Source organism: Mobula hypostoma, chromosome 4 (assembly GCF_963921235.1).
Source record: "Mobula hypostoma chromosome 4, sMobHyp1.1, whole genome shotgun sequence".
In the NCBI taxonomy this organism is placed as follows: domain Eukaryota; kingdom Metazoa; phylum Chordata; class Chondrichthyes; order Myliobatiformes; family Myliobatidae; genus Mobula; species Mobula hypostoma.
Genome location: NC_086100.1, coordinates 96,610,422 through 96,636,473, shown reverse-complemented (window position 1 = coordinate 96,636,473; position 26,052 = coordinate 96,610,422). Strand labels below are relative to the sequence as shown.

The following is a 26,052-nucleotide window of genomic DNA, read 5'->3' as shown; positions in this document are numbered from 1 at the left end:
TGTGGGAATATATTGGCTGACAGTTGACATGGTCACGGTGGCCCATGGTCTCGTCTCTGTGCTGTATCTCTGAGTGGCACACGAAGGGGCAGACACACTGAAGTGTGGGTGAATCACCAGGAACACTAGGTCTGCCCCTGCCCAGGGACATCAGTTACATAGAGAAGGATCAGAGCAGGGCCAGCTCACAGGTATTGAATTATGTTCATCACTGGAAACAACTATGAACTTCAGTGAATGTACATCAGTGAAGTTCATTAATATTCACATTCACAGTGGCACCTTTACCTGGTGCTTTACCTTTTTAGTAGATACTCACGGAATAACAAACTCCTGAACGTTATTAATGAGTTGTTTTCCAACCATGATAATAAGTAACTCCTGAGCCAATTCAATCAGGCAGCCACCCGCTCCACACTGGAAAAACAGAGGCACTGATTATCTCTATTGTGTTATGTGTCAATCAACAGCAGAGGAGATCATTAAAAGATTTACTTGTATTTATAGTGCAAGAACAAAACAAGGTTGCAGATGCTGGAACTTTGGAATTAAAAAGTGACTTAGTAGCTTAGGCAGCACATATGAGCAGAGAAATAGAGTAAATATTACAGATTATTGACCTGAAATGTTAACTGTTTCTTTCTCCTGGGATGCTGCCTGACCTGCTGAATGTTTCCAGCATTTCCTGCTTTTCTCCCTGGGTTCGTTACAATCAATGAACTATGTTGAATGCTCTAGGAAAATGGGACAATCATATCATATACAGTAAAACTCTATTAAGGATGGCAGGGTGGAGATACGTCTCTACCAAAGGAGGTGTACGATGCCCCTTCCATCGGCTGGCCTACAGGTCACCCTTGGGCAAAGTGTAGCAGCTGCTTAGCCCCCCGATCAGGGTCACGTGAAGCCACAGGAGCAGGGGGTGGATAGTTGTATGAGCAGCCAGTGCGTATCACAAGTCCTGGTTATGCGACCACTGATGCCAGGCAGACAATTTGAGGGTGATAATGGCTGGGGTCATCCATCCTGTAAAGACACTGCCCAGAAGGTAGCAATAGTAAACTGTTTCTGTAGAAAAATTTGTCAAGAACAATCAGGGTCATGGATAGACCATGATCGCCCACGTCATTGGACATGGCTCATAATGATGACGTTGATGATGCCAGACTACTGGACGACTGGCTGTAATTCCAACACTTTTATAATTTTTTTGCAGATGCTACATAGTACAATAAATTATTAATGGGATTTCTAAACAATTGGATAGCAGATTGCCAGAATTATAATGTACCTGTTTTAGAAGATGTTAACAGAACCTCGATCATTGGCCTGAATGCCAGGTTGTGTCAGTGGAAGTAACCATGGAAATTAGACAACAACTTGAAAGGGAATAACTAGTGGAGAAAGAGCACTTTGATAGGATTTAATTTGCATCGTTGTTACAAAATGCCAAGTGACTTTTTGTCTCTGGTGTGTGATTCTGTACAGGTGAACAATATTCTATTATTTCTACAAAAATGTAAACATCATTATAAAGGAATAGTAAGAAAATGGTCTAACCTTAGCTTTTAATGTTGAAAATATATGAAAAACTGATGAAAACCTGGACTTTGAATGGAGTTTGGTCCATGTATGTGGTCCTAATCACATTGCTGCTTGTGGAATCTTGTCGTGCACTGACTGACTGCCCTTTACCCTTAACACTAGAATATTTAAAGTAAATTCATTGGCTATAATATATATTGGGATTAAAAACAATAAATGCTGGAAACATAAGCAGATGGAGCAGCATCTGTAGAAAGTCAAGAACTTTTTGAAGGCAGGTTAATAATTTAAACATTTACTCCATTTCTCCCTCCACAAACACTGACTGCTTGCACAGTACCTATACTGAATGACATATCCAGAAGGGCAAAAGCATCTTACAGAAGCTACGTAAATACATAATATACAAGAGGTCAAGTGCAGAGCAAATCAAGCAATTTCTATCATAATGGAAGCGAAGAAAGGAGAAAATCTACTTGCAATTCATCTGTAGAGAGAAACTTGGTCTATGGGGAGAAATTAACAATTAACATTTTGAGCCATGACCCTTCATCAGAACTGGAAAGGAAGAGGGCAGAAGCCAGAATAAATAGGTAGGAGAGGGTTACAAGCTGACAAGTAATATGCAAATCCAGGTTAGTGGACAAATATGGAAGCTAGCGGGTGGGGAAAGGGGGAAATGAAAGTGAATCATGTGAGAAGCCAGGAGGTGATAGGTGACAGAAGTGAAGTGGTGATAGGTGACAGGTGCTCAGTGTGAGGAAGGAGTTACCTCAACATCTCCTCCCTCACCACCATTCAGGCCCTAAACTGTTCTTCCAGGTGAGGCAGTGCTTCACCTGCAAACCTTTTGGTGTCATTTATTGCATGCAGTGTTCCCGGTGTGGCCTCCTCTACATAGGTGAGACCAACACAGGAAATCAATAAATGGTTGAGAGTTGAATGGGTTTTTGTTTCGAAATATTTGAGTGAGTGAGTTTTGGAAGAATGAGTTTGATGGGTTGAAGTAAAAGCATATTTAGTATAAACCTGAACTTCTGAGTACTTGTATTTGTGAAAGACAAGCACAGATCTGAGCCAACAGAATGCTGGACGAGGATGCACACGTTGTGGGGCAGGACCCTTGAGTGCACTTGCATATCTTCTTCAAACATCTGGCCCAGAGAACGCACCTGTGACGGTAACCACCTGAATGTTTCAGCCTGTTCTTCCGAACTAAACACATGCCCCTCAGCAGCAGGGACACCCAGAAGCTCAAACCCAAACCTCATACAGGCCTCGTTGACCCAACGGGTGTAACTCTCAAATGCAAGTTCAATTTTTTATATATATATACACACACACATTTTGTGTGCGTGGATAATCCCTATCCAGCCTCTAACCATGGCCTTGAGAGCTCTTGTTAGGCTCATGCTTGTAAGTGGCTTGGCCTAACGGTTTGTCTATTTGAGTTGCCAATGTAATGGGTGGGTCATGATTCTTTACTTTATACTTGTAGATGTGAATTTTAAAGGGATCGCCAATACTTACAAGGTTGTGATTGATGGATTTTTACCAGCACGGCTGAACAATTTTAGGAAACAAAGAATAATGGTTTGGGTAGAGTTTTAAATATTAGGTGGTTCTCAGATTGTACCAGAAAAAGATGCTTCCAAAGACAATAGCACAGGAAAAACAGGTTTTATGTATCTCTGCAATAGAAGCAATGGGTAGAGGACTTAAGTACTAAAGTAAAATAAGACTCCCTTTTAATGGTGCACCCTTTCCAGAGTGTAATTTGGTAGGGGAGAAGTTGTTCATCCCAAATCCCAGAATAAAATCATTATGTTGTTCAGTCCAGGGAATCTCATCAGATGTGCAAACCTAAACATGGAGACAGGAAGCTGCACCACTCCATTCTCATTCTCAAAGGGAAAGAGTCAGGACCTACCATCTCAAACAGGAGAAAATCTGCAGATGCTGGTAATCCCAGCAACACACACAGAATGCTGGAGGATCTCAGCAGGCCAGGCAGCATCTATGGAAAAGAGTACAGTAGGTGTTTCAGGCGGAGTCCGCTCAGCAGGACTGGAGGAATGAAGATGAGGAGTCAGAGTTAGAAGGTGGGGAGGAGGGGAAGAAACACAGGGTGACAGTGAAACTGAGGTTGGGGAGGGAGGGGTGAAGTAAAGAGCTGGGAAGTTGATTGGTGAAGATACAGGGCTGGAGAAGGGGGAATCTGATAGGAGAGGACAGAAGGACATGGAAGAAAGAAAAGGGAGAGAAGCGCCTGAGGGAGGTGATGGGCAGGCAAGGAGATAAGCTGTGAGAGGGAAAAGGGGATGGGAAATGGTGAAGGAGAGAGGGGGGTGGGCATTACTGGAAGTTCAAGAAATCAATATTCAAGCCATCAGGTTGGAGGCTACCCAGATGGAACATAAGGTGTTACTCCTCCAACCTGAGTGTGGCCTCATTACGACAATACAGGGATCCCATTTTTTCCTGATGGACAGAGTGTAGGTGTTTGGTGAAATGGTCTCCCAATCTACATTGGGCCTCAATGATTTAAGGAGGCCCCACCAGGAGCACCAGTACAGCAGATGACCCCAACAGACTGACAGGTGAAGTGTTGCCTCACCTGGAAGGACAGTTTGGGGCCCTGAATGGTAGTGAAGGTGGAGGTGTAGAGCAGGTGTAGCACTTGTTCCGCTTGCAAGGATAAGTATCAGGAGGGAGATCAGTGGTGGTGGTGGGGAACGAATGGACAAGGAAGTCATGTAGGGAGTGATTCCTGCAGAAAGCAGAAAGTGGGGGGGGGGTGGGGGAAGATGTGCTTGGTGGTGGAATCCCACTGGAGATGACGGTAGCTACAGAGAATTATGTGCTGGATGCAGAGGCTGGTGGGGTGGTGGGTGATGACAAGAGGAACCCTATCCCTGGTGGGGTGGCAGGAGGATGGGGTGAGGACAGACATGCGCAAAATGGAAGAGATACGGGTGAGGGCAGCATTGATGGTAGAGGAAGGGAAGCCCCTTTCTTTGAAGAAGGAGGATATCTCAGTTCTGAAATGAAAAGCCTCATCCTGAGAGAAGATGTGGCACAGATGGAGGAATTGTTAAATAAGGGACGTGCACAATCCTGATTTGATGGAGATGGATGTGAGAAGCACAGAGGAACATCTGGAGAAACTTCTGAAATGCCCGGTTCGCGGCCACTGCTACTGTGCGATCAAGAATCTCCGGAGGGAAGGCCCCAAATCCTCGGCTTTGCCTGTTGCTGGCGGCCGGGGCTGGGGTTGAAGCGCTCAGCAGAGCTGGTGCTCGGTGTCGGAGGGCTGGTTGGAGACTCAAAGTTTTCGGACGGACTCAGAGTCAGACTGTGGTCGGGTGCTTCCAGGATGCTGCATCGGCAAGTTTGCAGCGCTGGAAGCTCATGGCAGGGAGAGTTTTCTTCCTTCTACCATCTGGTTGAGATGTTGGGACTTGGAGAGACTTTGAGACTTTTTTTACCGTGTCCATGGTCTGTTCTTCTATCAAATTATGGTATTGCTTTGCACTGTTGTAACTATACGTTATAATTATGTGGTTTTTGTCAGTTTTTCAGTCTTGGCCTGTCTTGTGTTTCTGTGATATCACACTGGAGGAACATTGCACCATTTCTTAATGCATGCATTACTAAATGACAATAAAAGAGGACTGCGTGTCCTCATAATCTATATAAAAAAAAAGAGAGAAGGGGATTTTTACAAGTAATTGGGTGGGAAGAGGTATAGTCCGGGTAGCTGTGAGAGTCAGTGGGATTATAGTAGACCTCAGTAGTTAAGCTCACATCCAGCACGTAATTCTCTATAACTTCTGCCACCTCCAACAGGATCCCACCACCAAGCACATCCATCCCTCCCCCATCCGACTTTCTGATTTCTGCAGGATCTCTCCCTCAGCACCCTCTTATCTGTTCGTCCCTTCCCAGTGATCTCCCCACTGACACTTATCCTTGCAAGTGGAACAACATCGGCCCCTACACCGCCTCCCTCAATACCATTCAGGGCCCCAAACAGTCCTTCCAGGTGAGTTGACACTTCACCTGTGAGTCTGTTGGGGTCATCTATTGTATGAGGTGCTCCCGATGTGGCCTCCTGTATATCCGTGAGACCAGACATAGATTGGGAGACAGCTTCACTGAGCATCTATGCTCCATCTGCCAGAAAAAGAGGGATCTTCCTGTGGTAACCCATTTTAATTCCACTACCCATTCCCATTCTGACATGTCAGTCCATGGCCTCCCCTACTGTCGCGATGAGGCCACACACAGGTTGGAGGAGCAACACCTTATATTCCATCTGGGAGGCCTCCAACCTGATGGCATGAACCTCGATTTTCCAAACTTCCGGTAATGCCCCTCCCCCTTCACCATTCCCCACCCCCTTTTCCCTCTCTCAGCTCATCTCCTTGCCTGCCCATGATCTCCCTCTGGTGCTTCTCCCCCCTTTTCTTTCTTCCATGGTCTTCTGTCCTCTCCTATCAGATTCCCCATTCTCCAGCCCTTTATCTCTCTCACCAATCAACTTCCCAGCTCTTACTTCACCCCTCCACCTCCGGGTTTCACCTTTCACCTTGCGTTTCCTCTCCTCCCCCCCAGCTTCTTACTCTGACTCCTCATCTTTTTTTTCTCCAGTCCAATGAAGGGTCTTGGCCCAAAACATCGATTGTTTACTCTTTTCCATAGCTGTTGCCTGGCCTGCTGAGTTCCTCCAGCATTTGTGTGTGGAGCTTATCATCTGAAGAGAAGCACAAGGCACGTTACAAATGCCAATAGGCTGCTTTGAGCTGTTTGCTGTATACAAGTACTTCCCCTTCTTAAGACCTCACTTAAAAATAAAAGGCCCGAGTATGAGTTTTGCCCTAACCTGTCTCCTAATACATCCTCGATCTCACTCTCTACAAAGAACAGGATTGGGGTCTGGCTCAAATAATGCTGACTTCAATAATGCTTAGTTCACATTTATACTGCTGGACTAAAAATCTGAATGCATCCTGTAATTAACACATTTTGTTATAATCTGATACCCACTGCTTCATTCCTGATTCCAAACAGTGTTTTGTAGTTTCCAGGATAACCAACAAACCTAAGGAACAGAAAAAATGGAAATAAGTTTAACTTTTCAACAACATAAAGCAGTGCAAACTATCCTGTGAATCAGAACTTTAGAGAGATCCTGGTACAATGGTACAACAGATGCAGCCTCTGCCTCACAGTGTCGGAGATCGGGGTTCAATCTGACCTGCGGTGCTGTCTATGTGGAGTTTGCATATTGTGTGTGTTTCTTACGGGTGGCTCCATTCCCCCACCTCCCCATGTTCCAGAGATGTGCAGGTTGGTACATTATTTGGCCTTTGTAAATTGCTCCAAAGTGTGTAGGCGTGTGGTGGAATCTGGGGGAGTTAATGGGAATGTGGGGAGAACAAAAATGGGATTGATATAGGACTCTTGTAAATGAGTGGTTGATGGTCGACATCGACTCAAAGGGATAAAGGGCCTTTTTCTGTGCTGTATGACTGGACGACTATAAGGATGACAAATAAAATTCCTGACGAACTATTTCGATTTTGCCACCAAGTAGCAAGAAAGAGGAGATAGATGCAATATTTCAGGTCAATGACCTTGCATCAGAATACTTGTTGCCCTCCCAACCAACGTTGCTGCTGTCCAGCCTGCTGAGTGTCATTTCAGATTGGCTCCACCTCACTTCAGTGCTTTTGGATTTTGCCACCCCTGTATCCAATGCAAGAAAAATCAACACATGATACGTTAAGGCCATTCTGAATGAAATCACTGATATACAGTGAGTAGAGAAATCCTCTTGTATTTGGTAGTATCACCTTTGAAGTTGTAATAGAGAGGGTGGATCTGAGGCAATATTACTGACGATGCATCTAACAAAATATTGGTTGTCGAGCTAGAGGATTGGCAAATTCTATTCTGCCTGGATACAACGGTATGACCACTGAATTCTCCATTTCATGTAACCTGCTGCCCTTCTGTCCCTTTTACTCTCCATCTGGTCTATACAGGTCTTCCTACACCCAAAGCCTTCTTTCCAACCCTCCCTAGCCAGCTCCCTATCACTTTATTTCTTTCCCTTCCCCCCACTGCTTCCATCTGCCTCCCCATCCTCCTCAATTAATTGTATCCTCCTCCTTTTCCCATCAGATTCCATCTTGTCCAGTCCATTGTTAGCACCACCTCTCACCTCCCAACCTCGGTCACTGTTTCCACTCTCCTCTCCTCTATCTGCCCATCACGTTCCTCTCCTGGATCTACCTATCATTTACCAGCTCCTACCCCACCCCTTCCTCTCTCCTTTTTATACTGGCTATCTCCCCTCTGTCTTTCAGTCCAATTGAAAAGTCTCCACCTGAAACGTTGACTGTCCATTTCCCTTCACAAAAGCTCCTGAGCTGCTGAGTTGCTCTAGCAGTTCGTGTTTTTTTGCCACTGAATTATGGCAATTACAAAACTCATCAGGATTTGATTTGTTTGCACAGCAAGTTATTGTGAACGGGATTGCTTGACCTAAAGGAATGGGCTAAAGCAGGTTCAATTGTAACGTTCAGAAAACAATCATGATAAAAGAATTAGTGAGCAGGGGCTTGGAATTTATTGTGTAGAATGAACATATGAATAGGACACTGTCTTTTGAACTTGCTTCACCACTCAATAAGATCATGGTGGATTTGATAGCCGTAACTATGCATTCCCTTATCCCCAGTAACTTTTCACCCCATTGCTCATCGTGTAGTGAACTCAGCCCAATACACCACGAGCACACCCCTCTCCACTACAGGGGGCACTGCCTCTAGAACACAATATCCATCATCAAAGCTGCAGGCCATGCCCTCTCTTCACAGCTACCGCTGGTCTGGGAGCTGAAACCTGAAGTACCACGCCACCAGGCTTAGGGACTGCTACGTCCCTTTAACCGTTTCCCAAACCAATGGTTCTTGAACTAACGGGCACATATCTAATCACCACAGCTTAACAATACTATGACCACTTTGCATTAAAACGGATTTTGCTTTTGCTTTGTAGGAATTGTGCTCTTCCCTGTAAGATTTCTGTACATCTTGTTTGTGAATGCTGCTCAATTGATGTGATGTACCTGTGATGCAGCAGCACCTGTGCACAGCTTTAGCTGTGCATATGAGAATAAACCTGAATAAAACTTCTGCTTTAAAAATATTCAGACTCCTTTCCACCATTTGAGAAAAATTATTTAATCTCATCATTTTAAATGGGTGCTTTTTAAATAATGACCCCAGTTCTGGATTCTCCTGTAGGTTTCTGCAAATAAAATGGACTGAGGTATTTTATGTTTAATGAAACCCATAACACATTTTATTGAAATCGAAAACCTACACAATGAAGGTGCACCAAAAACCCTTTATGTAATAACGTCATCACATCATCATGTCAGACCAAGCCCTTAAAGTCAAACCGCCACTCAATGTTGTGAATTATGTACATTTTTCCCAATTACGTTACCCTACACAGGCCAGCTCCCTAAGATTCACGAAAATTGGCATCAGAGCCTGTCTGGAGCTGAGACGAGCGCCCGGCTCGGGTCCTCTGGTCCATGGGTGGAGGAACCTCAGGTGCTTTGGCTCATCCAGACGTGCGATAACACACTCATGGTCATGTGATGCTGGGAGCATGGCAGCAGAATACCCCAAATCTTGGTGGGCCGGTTTAAGGTGATCTACCGACAGAGGTGTTAACCTGAACATATTATCTATGATAAAAGCCTTTTCTCCTGATTCCAAAGCATTGAACGGGCCATTGTAAGGGGGTCCAAGGGCATGTTGGTGTGTGTCATGGTGAATGAAAACAAACGAGGTGGAATGTAGGTCAACAGGGACCCAAGTTTGCTGTATGCCACGATGGGAGGAAGGAATACACGAACTTACTAAGGAGGGCAGAACACTGTTGAAGGGCCAATCAGGCAGTCATGGTATCTGGAATGAAATCACCTGGCACTGGTAATGGCTGCCCATACACCAACTCAGCCACAGACACTGCAGTTTCTTCTTCGGAGTGGTTCTCAGCCCCAGCAGGACACATGGGAGACGATCATGCCAACACTCATCGGTCAGGGAACCCCTCAGAGCAGCTTTTAAGGAGCAGTGAAACCGCTTGCATAGGCCATTGGACTGTGAGTGATATGCAGTAGTGTGATGTAGCCTAAGGTTGAGGTTCTGGACCATCACAGCCCAGAGATCTGAAATGAATTGGGGACCGCGGTCAGAGGAATTATCAGATGGGGTGTCAAACCGAGCAACCCAGGTGCTGATGAATGACCGAGCCACGTCTGCAGCTGTCATCGATGCTAGAGGGACGACCTCAGGCCACCTGGTCGTTCGGTCCACCATGGTAAGAAGGTTCATGAAACGACGAGAGGGGGGAAGAGGACAAACCAGGTCCCCATTGACATGGTCAAACTGCCGGTCAGGACCCCAAAAGGTGCCAGTGGTGCCTGAATATGACTGTTGCCCACTGACGCTCCACACAGGCTGCAATCCAATCACACGGGTCCTTCCTGAGGCCGTGCCAAGCGAACTTTAGTGCAACCAGTTTCCGTGAGGCTTTCTCGCCCGGATGCGAGAGGCCATGTGTGGAGTCGAAAACAGTCCGCCTCCAGTTTGTGGTGAGGGCAACCGGTTGAGACATCACGCAGTAGAGAAACCCCAGCTTTCCCAAACTTAATGTCAGCTAACCACTGGCCCATGACCTCTGTTCGGCAACCCTGTACCTCTGGATCAGTAGCTCGGTCGGCTGGCAGGCCAGCATAGTCAGCCCCGATGTGTATGGCCTCACCGGTTCGCCATGACAGACAATCAGCCGTGGCATTATTTTTCCCCTTGAAATGTTGTAGATCCCCTGTGAACTCTGATATGTAGGCCATATGGGGCTACTGCCGTGCAGACCAAGTGTCAGATATTTTGGCCATCATGTGCACGAGGGGTTTGTAGTCAACGAATACTGCGAAATGGTAACCCTCTGGAAGAAAACAAAAATGACAGACAGCCAGATAGAGACTGAGAAGCTCACGGTCAGACATTCTGTACTTCCTTCCTTTCCGGGGGACGGAGATGCGGCTGAAGATGGCAAGCAGCTGCCTCACGCCTCTGACCAATTGCTCGTGCACAACACCCACGGCATAGTCTGAAGCGCCAGTAGTAAAGGCTATGGGTGCGTTGGGGAGTAGGAGCGGGTGTGCCAGTAGGGTCGCGTTAGAAAGAGTTCGTTTGGTATCATCAAGTGCCCTGGCCATGGCCACTGACCAGTCAAGCACTTGATTAAGGGCACTATACACGGATAGCATAAGTGCAACAGCTCGCGGAATGCGACTGAGACAGAAATTCACCATGCCTAAAAACTCCTGCAGTTTTTTAGTGGAGTGGGGCAGAAGGAAATCCACAATAGTGGCTACTTTTGATGGCAGCCGTTTCACACCTTCTGCGGCGATGCGATGGTCGAGAACGTTAATGGTTGACAACACAAAATGGCATTTATCAGGGTTAATAATCAAGCTGTGTAGGATTAAGTGCTGGAAAAGTGTGCAGAGATGGGATACATGTTCAGATTTGGATACACTGGCAACAAGTATGTCATTCAGGTAAACAAAAAGAAAATCTAAATTTTATTAATACAGAATCCATCAGCCGTTGGAAAGTCTGTGCTGCATTTTTCAGTCCAAACATCATGTTCAGAAATCCAAAAAGGCCAACTAGGGCTATCACAGCTGTTTTGGGAATGTTCTCCGAGCATACAGGCACCTGATGGTAGCCCCTAACTGGAATGACTTTGAAAAAAGTTAATTTTCTGGCTAAATGTGCTGAAAAGTCTTGAATGTGTGGGACTGGGTAACGATCCGGGGTGGTGGCCTCATTAAGGCATCGGTATCACATGGGCTATAACCAGAGCGGTGCCTCAGAAAGGCAGCGTCCATTATCAAAGACCCCCATTACCCAGGGCATGCCCTCTTCTCATTTTTACCATCAGGTAGGAGATACAGAAGCCTGAAGGCACACACTCAGTGATTCAGGAACAGCTTCTTCCCCTCTGCCATCCAATTCCTAAATGGACATTGAACCTGTGAACACTACCTCACTTTTAAAATCTATATTATTTCTGTTTTGCACTATTAAAACTTTAAATATTTAATATACATATATACTTACTGTAATTAATTTCTATATTATCATGTATGGCATTGAACTGCTACCACTAAGTTAACAAATTTCACGACGCATGCCTTTGACTTTGAAAAGCCACCATCACACTTGAGGACCATATGGAGGGGTGAAGCCCGGGGGCAATTCCAATGGCATACAATTCCGAGTCTTTCTGTATTGGCAAACTCAGCCTTTGCGGTTGCCAGCTCTTCTGGGTCCAGTCTACGCACAGGCATGGACTGGCGGGCCAGTTGTGGTAACGTGGTGCTCGACCCCATGTTTTGTGACTGTCGTGGAGAATATGAGCTTGGTGAGTTCTGGGAATTTGCCCAGCAGTTGAGGAAACTCAGCAGGGAAACAACCCAAGGTCCCTGGCATCCACCAGCCGGCAGCTCTTACGTTGGGAACCTTGCTGACCAGACTTCCTGAGGCAGGGAAAAGAGGAGGAATGATGCACCACTGCCCGGCTGAGTGTAGACTATCAGCCATTTTAGCAAGCTCCCTGTAGTCCATCACCGGTGCCCTAGCGAGGCCTATGCAAACTTGATCAGGCATTTGCTGCATGAAGAGTTCTTTAAAAATAAAACAAGGATGGTGATTTCCCAGGAGAGAAGGCATGTTGTCCATTAGCTCTGATGGCTTATCATCACTGAGACCGGATAAGGAGAGCAACAGTTTGGCACACTCAGACTTCGATAACCCAAACGTCTGTAAAAGGTGAGTTTTTAGTGATCGTTATTTATCATGTTCAGGCAGCTGTTCAAGCAGACTCACCACTCTTGCAGCCCTGGAGTTACTGAGCGATGCTACCACATAGAAATATTTGGTGGTGTTGGTGGTTTCTTGCAGGGCGAACTGGGCCTCAGCTTGTACGAACCAAGCGATGGCATTTCACTCCCAAAACTCCAGCAGTTTCAAAGTGACTGTATTAGCCAACATGTTCAATGTCCAAAATTTCCAGAATCGTCCTAGAGTGTCAGGGTCACCAATGTAGTTTTCCCACAAATAAAATGAATTGAGGCGTTTTACGTTTAACAGAACCCGTAACACATTTTATTCAACTCCTACACCACAAAAATACACTAAAAACCTTTTACATAATAACGTCATCATGTCAGACCTGCCTCTTAAAGTGAAACCTCAACTTATTGATGGTGGTTGTGAATTATGTATGTTCCTCCCAATCACGTTACCCTGCACTGCCATCGGAGAAAACATCCTCTACACCCACATGTCAACACCCTTCAAGATCTCTCCAACTTTGAACTTCAGTATATATTGTACATAGCTGGCCTGTCCAACCTTTCCTTGAATCTATGGTGAATCTATGGAATTTGTTGCCACGGGCAGCAGTGGAGGCCAAGTCATTGGGTGTATTTAAGGCAGAGATTGATAGGTATCTGAGTAGCCAGGGCATCAAAGGTTATGGTGAGAAGGTGGGGGAGTGGGACTAAATGGGAGAATGGATCAGCTCATGATAAAATGGCGGAGCAGACTCGATGGGCCGAATGGCCTACTTCTGCTCCTTTGTCTTATGGTCTAATGAGCCTTCTAGTTGTTGGTATGAAAGTTAGTGAGGAGGATTCCTTCTGCGGCGTTTCATTCTGTGTTCCAATCTCGAAGCCCTTAAGTCTCTTTTCTCTTATGCAGTAGGTCATTCAGTGAAAGTTTCATGAAATCATTACAGGGCTAAAAGCAAGAGATTTGAATGATGTAGTGAGTCCCACTAAATACAAGCATGAATTAGAGTAGAGTTGTAATGATCCAAGCTAGCAGTCAGACTTTGGTCCAGACATCATCTGATGCATGTAGTATACAGTGCAGAAAGGGGCCAGATTTCCCAAAGGTGCCAGAATTGTTTTTATAGACTGCACAAGTCTCCAGCCAGGCCACCGGGCAGCTGAGGAAAAGATGGTCTCCAGAGTATGTCTTGAACTTGTTGATGGAAAGGAGGCAGAAGTCTTTAAGTAAGACCTGGCTGAAAGGAGTTATAAAATGGGATTTTCCTCAAAAGCTTCTTCCTGGCAGGAAAAGAGATGATGGGCTGGCTAATGTAGCACTGTGCAGGAAATGATCATATGATCCTACCCTATTAGCATACCTGTCCATTTGATTCTCCCTCACGTACTTAGATCTATATAAAGAGATCCTACCTTCTCTTTATATAGATCTAAGTTAAGGCAACTGTTATGAACGCAAGGTGTTGGGTTGTGGTATTGGTCAATCTTCTTCTTTCAGAGACGGCCACTTCTCTCTGGTCACATAGCACCCTTTGAACAGGATCAAATGTCTCCTTTGGGAGGACTCTGCTGGGCTCCTCACTGGAAATAGTTAGAGTTGACAGCATGGGAACAGGCTCTTTGGCTCAACTCAACTATGCAGACCAAGTAACTGGCCTCAGATAGTGCTATTCGCCTGCCTTTGGCCCATATCCTTCGAAACTTTTGCAATCCACTTACCAGTAGAAGTCTCATTAAACTGTCATAATTGAACCTGCCTCAACTACTTCCTCTAGAAGTTCATTCCATATATGTACCTACCACGCTCCGTGCGTAAAAAGTTGCCCCTAAAGTTGTCACTTTAAACCTATGTCCTATAGCTTTGGACTCCCCTGCACTGGATAAGATCACAACCATTCACCTTATCTGTGCCCCTCATTTTTATTTCAGAGAGCTGGCATGATTTAGAGAGGAATGGCAGGTAAAACCTAGTTTCTTAACTTTAATGAAGTCAGTTCTACTTACCGGCCCTTGAAGAAAGCAATGTAGAAGGGCGAGGAGTAGAAATTGACAAACTGAAAAACAAACACCTTGAAGACAAAGGCATCTTCGTACTTGCTCTGAGTCCTATGCATTTCTGAAACGAATGGAACAGAGAACACAAAACCAATATATTTATTTCCTTCTCATCATTTCCTCTGAACTTTGACTCAAACTACACCATAGATAGACCAAAACAATCCTCTGGCTATCACTGACATCCAACTTGCTCTGCTGGGCTTACTTTTTCACAGATGTTGACTTGATTCCATGGAAGATGATTAGCAAAAAACAACAAGGCTGTCTTTGTGGAACAAAGAAATCAACAGGAAGACATATCATCCCCGGAAATTGAATTGGCTAATTCATCAGGAATCTTGTGTTCTCGTTATGACTGTGGCATTAGTCAGTTTACACCTGATCCGCAGTGTTCGGTGGAAATGACCCTGGACAGCAGCTGGTCTTTGTAGCAATGAGATAATCTGACTGAGCCAGGGGAAAAAATAGTGAGGTTCTTACTGTTATCGCGATGAGTTGTGTTCATCACATTAATCTTACCCCATTTGGTTAGGAAATGAGCTAGATGTGTATATACTCGAGCTAAGAGGAGAATGACCAGTAGGTTGATGATTGATCCAGTTATACTCGCAATCCTTGAGGCCTGGGGAGAAAAGAATACCAGAATATAAATGAGATATAAAAAAGCTATGAGCATATACTATTTATTGTACTTTTGTTTGAATACAAAGGAATATCTATTTCAAATGGGTCAATTATTATATACACACACACACACACTTACACATATATACACACAATGGATTCTAGTTATTTGGGATGCATCTGGACCAGTACATTTTGGCTCAATTAAGCAGCTGCCCCAATTAGCCAGTTTCATGGAAATAGTTAAAAAGGTATAAAAAAGACAAACTGAGTAACAAATTATGTATTTAAATGAAATACAGAATAAATTAGAACATTACCAGTTGTACTACAGCACTATAAAACTGTGTATTAGTTTGTAATAGTTATTGGAGGAATTCGGCCAGCTGCTGTGCTGTTTTGACTGACTGTGAATGAACAAATTCCTCACACACACATCATGCAGATAATAGTCTGCCTTCAAACAATGCTATCAATGATTGTTGATACCTTCAAATTCTTTGTAGCTCGTAACCTGTTAACGTACAGGAATTGTTTCATTTTCACTACTGGCCATTTCTGGCATCTCCAAGCCTGATGCTTGAACAGCAGTGAGCAAAGCAGTTCTGGATCATCTTACTGCTCACTTCTCACCAACTATCAGTGACAAAAATCACTGCTTATTGAACACAAACACATGCAACCGATACAATTTTAAAAATTATTCGCTCTCAGCACATTTGGTGTGCTAGCAGCCGCACAGCGACCACAATAATATGAAATTATTTTGTGTCTTCTCTAATTGGTCTGGGAACCCCTATTGCCTCTTGGGATTCTGGGTCAATGCCGTCACTTCCGGTTGACTTTGTTCTGTGTCCCTCAGCACAAATCTGGTTCTTGATTCTGACTCCTCTGTAGGCCTATTTCTCTTCCCTGCTCCAACTGGCCCTCAGCTTTGCCTTCCCATCCCCTATAGGCCTGTAGGTCTGGTTCTCTTCTTGCCTGTAATTGGTTTTGCCTTTCCTATGGATTGGTCCTTGGCTCTGCTTGCCACAGAGTCATTGGCCCTTGGCTCCAGTTCTCCACTGCCTCTGATCGACTCTGACCACCTCTTTCCATTATAGTTATGGCCATTTCCCCTGCCTGCACTCTAACATCTGCCAGGGCCCTTTGGACACCAAGACCATCTGTCCGCCCCTTACTCCATCCCCCAACTCCAGAAGCCATCCTGGTTTGGGATGAATCTATCAAGACAGTGCAGGGGTTCAACCTGTGTCTCTCTTGTTCAGCTCAGTTTAGCATACCATACCTGACTGTGGTCTTCCTCACCAAGTCATTGGCAATTTCCATTCTCTATAATGAACTACTGCATGCAGCTGGGGAAATTTGCGGTCAATAGGTCCAGTCCCACGCTTGACTTTATTCAGAAGTTATTGGGTCAAATCCCACTAAGATTGGGGTTTCAGATAAGACATTAACATACACCCTTGACTACTCTCTCAGGCCAAGCACCACTCTCAGCACAGAACTACAGGAGAGTTCACACAGGTTTAATGGGAGATATTGGCCCCATGTCAGCATGTGAAATGTTATCTGATATTTCATTCACCTTTGTGGGACACTGCAGAGGGCCATATCTAAGAGTGCCGAACAGTTTCCTGAATGGTTGGTTGTACGGTGATTGGAGTCATCCTGAGAATGATAAAATGCCTATTTGAAGGAAGACAAAGCTCGTTTGTTGTCATTGAGAAGCAACCCAGCATGACTTGGTGGAGTTGCTGCCTCGTGGTGTAAACAACCCAGGTTTAATCCTGACCACCAGTGGTGTCTGTGTGGAGCTTGCACAGTCTCCTTGAGATGGCATGGGTTTTCCCAGGTATTCTGGCTTCTTCCCACATCCCAAAGATGAGCTGATAGGTTAATTACCTGTTGTAATTTGCTGCTAGTGCAAGAGAAACCAAGAGGCTCTTGGTGATTATGTGACAGAGAATAACTCACAGGAAAATGGGCCTAATGGAATTGCTGTGCTCGAGCTAGCATGAATGTGTTGGTTGACTCGCCTCCTTTGGCATGGAAGTACTCACTGTTGCCATGATGATGGTGTTTCCAGACTCATACATCAGAATACTAATGATAGTCCGGTAGACAATGATGGAAACCAAGAAGATAAGCACCACTATAACCTGAAAGAAAGAAACCCAAAGTTAGTGAACGGTAGCCCAATGACATCTATTCCTTGTTATTGGACACCACTAATACCGTTCTTAACTACTCGTGCAACGAAAGACTTCTTCTCTTTCTCTCTCGAGCTGTCCAATGGTACAGTACTTACCTCACAGCACTGCACAATGACTGAACCAACTGGAAAGGCAATGGGATAGCTAGTTAACCCTGGGGAGGTGGGGGCCTACAACTTTTGAGTGCAGATAGATCACAGGCAGAATCAGAATCCGATTTATTATCACTGATGGATTGTATTCAATAGATCAGTAATATTGGAGAAATATTGTAAATATACTGTTTGATTTACATCATTCAGTACGTGTTATATGTAAAACGTATGTGAATGGCATACGTCATTACATCATCATTTCACATGAGAGTGCCTCACTAAAAGTCAAAACTAAGTTAATACATTATACCGGCTTCTGTGGTTTTCCTTTGACTAATCTCTGGAGTTACAAATCATAACACACATGAAGTGAATTTTGTTGTTTTGCAGCAGCAATACAAAACTCTATAAATTACAAAAATAGTGTTAAAAATGGAAAAAGGAGGTAGTGTTCATGGACCATTCAGAAATCTGATAGCAGAGGGGAAGATATTGAGTAGCATTTATATAAATTGTTTTGGCTCTGGGTGTCATGGACAAGGCCCATCCCTTACTGCCTGTGAGCTGTGGCTGTGAGCTACCTCCCTGAGGTGTTGCTGTCCTGGTCAATATGCTCCTTCAAAGAAGAAATGGGGATGTATTTCTAGATCGGGATCATATGCACCTTAGAGATGGTGGGGAGTCGATTCAGCCATTGCCCTTCTCTTTCAAAGCAATAAAGGGTGGTGTCAGAGCAGCCTAGGTGAGCAATCGCAGTTACACTACATGCTGTGGTGTGCCAGTGGTAGAGGGAATAATTACAGTGGGTGGAGATGAATTGCGAATCAAGTGGGTTGGTCAGGAATGGTGAAGAAGCATGTGGAATTACATTGAGAGCCTTGAGTCTACACATCAGGAGTCCATAGAAGCCGACAAACTATCCACCCCACTGGCTATCAATGTCCCTCCACATCGGCGGAAGAATCTGCAGCTTCCTATTAGGTTCCATCACCTTCAGTCCCTTGCCACCTCCCAGCTTCTGGTGGGTTCCCATCATTATTGTCTTTGACATTGCCAATTCCTGAGTGTTGTTGGAGCTAGATTGATTCAGATAAGTAGAGAGTATTCCATCACATTCCTTATTTATGGTTTGTGGACAACGAGAAGGCTTTGGGGAATCAGGGAGAGTCATTGTCTCACTGTTTATGTTGCTATCAAAACCTTTGGTTGACTGAGGTAGAAGGTATCTGAAGCTCAAGATCTTAGAACAAGCACAAAACCTGATTTACTTGGTATTAGTGATCCTTGCCCTGTTATATGCATCTGAGCGCTAAACTACCTACAGTGGTCACTTCAAAGATACCATGAACACAATCTCTGCAAAAACCTTCAAAATCACAAAGGTTCTACAGAAATAAGAAAAGCAACTTTAGTGTCTTTTCCAGAATTGACTTCCCCCACCAGGGTCTTAATTTAGTTGATTACATTTGCACATGTAGTAAAAGACTCCTTAAACAGGCATCCTCTCACAGAAAGAGGAACAGTTCCAAAGATATGCTTCAGACCTCTTATGAAAAAGAGCAATGTCTCCATGAAGTCTTGGGAATCTCTGGACAGAGCACTGAAGCAGCATATGGGGTGGAATTATGAGGTCTGAGTCTACACATCAAGTGTGCACAGAAGCCCTGCATAAATGGAGAAAGCCCCATGTTACCTCAACTTATCACTTCCCACTTTCTGTCACTATTTCCACTCTGCCCTCCTCTATCCTATCACCCCCTCCTCACCTGTCACCTGCCAGCTCTTACTCTGTCCCTTTTATACCAACTATCTGTCCTCTGTCTTTCAGTGTAGATGAAGGCCTCGATCTGAAATGCCATCTCTTCATTCCCTTCCAGAGATGCAGCCTGACTTGCCGAATTCCTCAAACATCTTGCTTGATGCCTTGTACTGAGCTCATCAGTATGAACTCCACAGTGCAAACAAGTTATCTTAATTCTGGAGGGTCTGTCAAAGAATCACAGAATCTCACAACACAAAAACGGGCCCTTTCAGGCCACCTCATCCATGTCGACTGAAATCTCTATTTATGCCAATCACATTTGCTCAAAATAGGCCCATATTTCTCAACATCTTTTCTATGTAAACACATTTAAAATATTGCGATTGCATCTGCCTCCATATACGCCTTGCAACTTTTCCCAGATAACCACCAACTTCTGTATGAAAAACGTATCCTTCAGATCTCCTTTAAATATTGCCCCTCACCTTATCCTGGGAAACAGATTCTTACCATTTACCCTATCCACACCCTAAATAATTTTCTTAACCCTTATAAAGGTCAACTCTCAGGCTCCTATTTTCCAGTGAGAATACATCCAGCATAACCCATCTCCCTTATAACTACAGACCTCCATTCCAGGAACATAGAAACCATAGAAAAACTACAGCACAGAAACAGGCCTTTTGGCCCTTCTTGGCTGTGCCGAACCATTTTCTGCCTAGTCCCACTGACTTGCACATGGACCATATCCCTCCATACACCTCCCATCCATGTATCTGTCCAATTTATTCTTAAATGTTGAAAAAGAACCCGCATTTACCACCTTGTCTGGCAGCTCATTCCACACTCCCACCACTCTCTGTGTGAAGAAGCCCCCCCCAATGTTCCCTTTAAACTTTCCCCCCCTTACTCTTAACCCATGTCCTCTGGTTTTTTTCTCCCCTTGCCTCAGTGGAAAAAGCCTGCTTGCATTCACTCTATCTATACCCATCATAATTTTATATACCTCTATCAAATCTCCCCTCATTCTTTTACGCTCCAGGGAATAAAGTCCTAACCTATTCAACCTTTCTCTGTAACTGAGTTTCTCAAGTCCCGGCAACATCCTTGTAAACCTTCTCTGCACTCTTTCGACTTTATTAATATCTTTGCTGTAATTTGCTGACCAAAACTGAACACAATACTCCAGATTCAGCCTCACCAATGCCTTATACAACCTCATCATACCATCCCAGTTCTTATATTCAATACTTTGATTAATAAGGGCCAATGTACCAAAAGCTCTCTTTACAACCCTATCTACCTGTGACGCCACTTCTAGGGAATTTTGTATCTGTATTCCCAGATCCCTCTGTTTCACTGCACTCCTCAGTGCCCTACCATTTACCTTGTATGTTCTACCTTGGTTTGTCCTTCCAAAGTGCAATACTTCACACTTGTCTGTATTAAACTCCATCTGCCATTTTTCAGCCCATTTTTCCAGCTGGTCCAAGTCCCTCTGCAAGCTTTGAAAACCTTCCTCACTGTCCATTATACCTCCAATCTTTGTAACATCAGCAAATTTGCTGATCCAATTTACCACATTATCATCCAGATCATTAATATAGATGACAAATAACAATGGACCCAGCACTGATCCCTGTGGCACACCACTAGTCACAGGCCTCCACTCGGAGAAGCAATTCTCTACTACCACTCTTTGGCTTCATCCATTGAGCCAACGTCTAATCCAATTTACCACCTCTCCATGTATACTGCGCTACTGAATTTTCCTAACTAACCTCCCATGCGGGATCTTGTCAAAGGCCTTACTGAAGTCGATGTAGACAATATCCACTGCCTTCCTTTCATCCACTTTCCTGGTAACCTCCTCGAAAAACTCCAATAGATTGGTCAAACATGACCTACCCCGCACAAAGCCATGTTGACTCTCCCTAATAAGTCCCTGTCTATCCAAATGCTTGTAGATTCTGTCTCTCAGTACTCCCTCCAATAACTTACCCACTACCGACGTCAAACTTACCAGCCTATAATTTCCCGGATTACTTTTTGACCCTTTTTTAAACAACGGAACAACATGAGCCATTCTCCAATCCTCCGGCACCTCACCCGTAGACACCGACATTTTAAATATTTCTGCCAGGGCCCCCGCAATTTCAACACTAGTCTCCTTCAAGGTCCGAGGCAATACCCTGTCAGGTCCTGGGGATATGTCCGCTTTAATTTGCCTCAAGATAGCAAGCACCTCCTCCTTTTCAGTCTGTACAGTTTCCATGATCTCACTACTTGTTTCCCTTAATTCCATAGACTTCATGCCAGTTTCCTTAGTAAATACAGACGCAAAAAACCCATTTAAGATCTCCCCCATTTCTTTTGGTTCCGCACATAGCCAACCACTCTTATCTTCAAGAGGACCAATTTTATCCCTTACAATCCTTTTACTCTTAATATACCTGTAAAAGCTCTTTGGATTATCCTTCACTTTGATTGCCAAGGCAACCTCATGTCTTCTTTTAGCCCTCCTGATTACTTTCTTAAGTATTTTCTTGCACTTTTTATACTCCTCAAGCACCTTATTTACTCCCTGTTTCCTATACATGTCATACAACTCTCTCTTCTTCTTTATCAGAGTTGCAATATCCCTTGAGAACCAAGGTTCCTTATTCCTATTCACTTTGCCTTTAATCCTGACAGGAACATACAAGCTCTGCACTCTCAAAATTTCTTCTTTGAAGGCTTCCCACTTACCGATCACATCCTTGCCAGAGAACAACCTGTCCCAATCCACGCTTTTTAGATCCTTTCTCATTTCTTCAAATTTGGCCTTCTTCCAGTTCAGAATCTCAACCCTAGGACCAGATCAACCCTTGTCCATGATCAAGATGAAACTAATGGTGTTATGATCTCTGGAACCAAAGTGCTCCCCTACACACACTTCCGTCACTTGTCCTAACTCGTTTCCTAACAGGAGATCCAATATTACATCCCCTCTAGTTGGTACCTCTATATATTGATTTAGAAAACTTTCCTGAACACATTTTACAAACTCTAACCCATCTTGACCCCTAACAGTATGGGAGTCGCAATCTATATGTGGAAAATTAAAATCCTCTACCACCACAACTTTATGTTTCCTGCAGTTGCCTGCTATCTCTCTGCAGATTTGCTCCTCCAATTCTCGCTGTCTATTGGGTGGTCTATAATACAACCCCACTAATGTGGCCATACCTTTCCTGTTTCTCAGCTCCACCCATAAGGACTCAGTAGACAAGCCCTGTATTCTGTCCTGCCTGAGCACTGCTGTAACATTTTCCCTGACAAGCAATGCTACTCCCCCACCTTTCATTCCTCTGCCTCGATCACATCTGAAACATCGGAACCCTGGAATATTAAGCTGCCAGTCCTGCTCCTCCTGTAGCCAAGTTTCACTAATTGCTATAACATCATAATTCCACGTGTCAATCCACGCCCTCAACTCATCCGCCTTCCCCGCAATACTCCTAGCATTGAAATATATACACCTCAGAAGATTTTTACCACCACTCACAACCTTTCTATTAGCGGCTTTGCTTGAACTTTTAACATCATTTATTTTCACCCCAGCCACACTGTCAGCTCTGGCACTCTGGTTCCCATCCCCCTGCAAATCTAGTTTAAAGCCTCCCCAATAGCACTAACAAACCTCCCTGAAAGGATATTGGTCCCCTTGTAGTTCAAGTGTAACCCATCTCTCTTGTACAGGTCCCACCTGCCCCAGAAGAGGTCCCAATGATCCTGAAATCTGAAGCCCTGCCCCCTACACCAGTTCCTCAGCCACTTGTTCCTCCTCCAGAGCATCCTATTCCTACCCTCACTGGCACGTAGCACAGGTAGCAATCCTGAGATTACCACCCTCGAGGTCCTGCTTTTCAACTTCCTACCAAGCTCTCTATACTCACTCTCCAGGACCTCCTCACCCTTCCTTCCTATGTCATTGGTACCGATGTGCACCATGACATCTGACTGATCACCCTCCCACTTCAGAATGTCATGCAATCGATCAGAGACATCCTTGACCCTGGCACCCAGGAGGTAACAAACCATCCTGGATTCTCTGTCACGACACAGAACCTCCTATCTGCACCTCTATCGAGTCCCCTATCACTACCGCTCTCCTCTTTTTCCACCCTCCCTTCTGCACTGCAGAACCAGACTCAGTGCCAGAGATCCGGCTACTGCAGCTTGTCCCAGATAAGTCATCCCCCGCCCCCCCCAACAGTATCCAATGCGGTATACTTGTTGTTGAGGGGAATGGCCACAGGGGAACCCTGCTCTGCCTGCCCTTTCCTCTTCCCTCGCCTGAAAGTGACCCAATTTCCTGTGCTCTGCTCCTTTGGCGTAACTACCTCCCTGTAGCTACTATCTATAATCTCCTCATTCGCCCGAATGATCCGCAGGTCATCCAACTCCTGCTCCAGTTCCCTAACGCGGTTTGTTAGGAGCTGCAGCTGGATGCACTTCTTGCAGGTGTCGTTGTCAGGGACACCGGAGGGCTCCCTGACTTCCCACATCCTGCAAGAGGACCATTCCAACATCCTGCCTGGCATTCTCTCTATTCTAAACAATCTGAACAAAAAACTTACCGGAACCTACCCTGGCCTTCATCTTAGTGAATCTCCAGTGCACTCTCTCTATTGCCACCACAACCTTCCTGTAGTGTCTCAACTAGAACTGTACACAATGAAAAGTTTTGTGTAGCAGGTCTAGTTGAAGTTCTGATCAATGGTGACCCTAGCATGTTGATGGTAAGGACTCTATGATGGTTATGCCATTGAATCTCAAGGGTAGATGGCCATTACATGACACTTAAATGATTATTAAAGTTACTTGGCACTTATCAGCTCATATTTGAATGTTGCCTTTCTGCATGCTTCACTTGCTGAAGAATTGTGTTATTTAACCATCAGTGAATACGTCCAATTCTGGCCATAAGGTGGAAGGAACGTCACTGATGAATCAGCTGGAAGTGCTGGAGATTCATGTCTCTGAATTTCTAGCCCAGTAGCTGAACCACTATGCAAGCAGAGAGTCAGTGGTATGACTACTCCAGGGTGGGAATGAAGCACAAAAGACATGGTTACACTATGGACAGAAAGGAAGAGAATGACACCTTACTATTGTATATTTAATATTTCAGTAATACTGTAATTTTTTTCTATTAAGTGTTTTTTGTCATTTACATAATTCATTATATGTTAAATGTAAAAGTATGTGAATGACATACGTCATTATGCCATCATGTCATATTTGTGTGCCTCACTAAAAGTAAAGAACGAAGAAGGCACGTTTATACCTGGATCCGTGTTTTTCTTTCGATTAGTTGTATGTTTTGGAGTTACAAAACATAACAGTGGTGACGAGTAAGGTTTAAAACAAACCTGAGACAACCACCTACCTGTTGAAGTGCAGTGAGATGTTCAAGTTTTTTAAAAAAACTTTCTTCCAAGAGGAGAAAAATGGCCGATAAAACAAAATGAGGCAATTTTTTTCTTCACAAGGGAAGTCAAACATGGTCAAGTTAAAAAAGGCAGCAAACAAATGAATTCACAGGTTTATAAACAATGAGAGCAATAATAATAATAAATGCGAAAAGCAGAAATGGCTGGCTACGTTAGAAAGATCGATGAGTTGATTGCTCAAAAGGTAACTGAATTTTGCATACTGAGCAGTATTTAGAAACAAATGAAACAGCCAATGAAAACGAGTGACAGTTTTGCTGAGTGCATTAGGCTGAAGAGCATACAGTTTGCTTAGAAGTTTGACTGCTCCAACCAAACCAGCCAAAATGAGCTTTGCTGATATCACAAAAGTAATGCAGGAGCATTTAGAACAGAAACCATTGATGACTGCAGAATTCTTTAGGTTTCATAAGCAGAATCAAGAGGAAGGGAAGTCCATTTCAGTGTATGTGGCTCAATTGAAGACATTGTCTGAGAATTGTGAGTTCAGTGATGGGCTTAATGATGCACTAAGAGATTGTTTAGTTTATGGAATCTTACAACAAAGCATTCAAAAATGGATCCGAACTGAAGTACAATTCGCATTTTAAAAAGCAGTTGAAATTGCTGTATCAATGGAAACAGCAGACAGAAACGCGATTGGTTAGGAATGAAAGTGAGTATGAATAAAATTGTAACACCTAAACTGAAACCGACCTGGCTAAACAAACAGTGCTACTTTGTGGCAGAGTCTCACATATACCAGACTATTGCAGGATTTAAGGTGAAGCTTGCAGAAAATGCAATAAGGTTGGACACATACAACAGGCATGTTGGGCAGACAAAGATAAATGGACTGCACAGAGAAGAGAAAAAGCTAAAAAGCCAGGTTGAAGTTTCAAAAAGAGCACCAATCTGCATGCTGTTGATGAAAAATCTGATAATGATGGGTGTGTCACTGGATTGAGTAGCCTTGAGATTTACAACGTGAAAACTAATAAGAGACAAACAATATGGTTTACACCAGAAGTGAACGGCAAATTAATTAAAATGGAATGAGACACTGACTCATCTGTTTCAGTCATTCCACAAAATAAGTTTAAACAACATTTGAAAGACACTGAACTGAAGCCTGCAGGTAGCCAACTAAGAACTTATACTGGAGAAATGATAACTCCTGTGGGAGTACAGTCTGTAATAGTGAAATACAAAAACCAACAAGCCACACTGGGCTCATATGTGATAAAACAGGAGGCTCAGCATTGTGGGGACATGAGTAACTGAGACAACTACAACTTGATTGAAGATCCATCTACCATTTATT

The 26,052-nt window shown here is 44.2% G+C and overlaps 1 protein-coding gene across 5 annotated transcripts in view; it reads right to left on the bottom strand.

The window, feature by feature from the left end:
* Positions 1-26,052, bottom strand: part of LOC134345485 (anoctamin-7-like) — a 190,418-nt gene that overhangs the window by 51,115 nt on the left and 113,251 nt on the right. For all 5 annotated transcript variants that reach the window (XM_063046218.1, XM_063046213.1, XM_063046214.1 and 2 more), the window contains 5 exons: positions 17,242-17,340; positions 15,074-15,176; positions 14,501-14,612; positions 6,595-6,649; positions 320-417 (listed from right to left, as the gene is read on the bottom strand). In XM_063046218.1, coding sequence (XP_062902288.1) covers positions 320-417; positions 6,595-6,649; positions 14,501-14,612; positions 15,074-15,176; positions 17,242-17,340 — 467 coding nt within the window. The remainder of the gene's footprint in view (positions 1-319; positions 418-6,594; positions 6,650-14,500; positions 14,613-15,073; positions 15,177-17,241; positions 17,341-26,052) is intronic.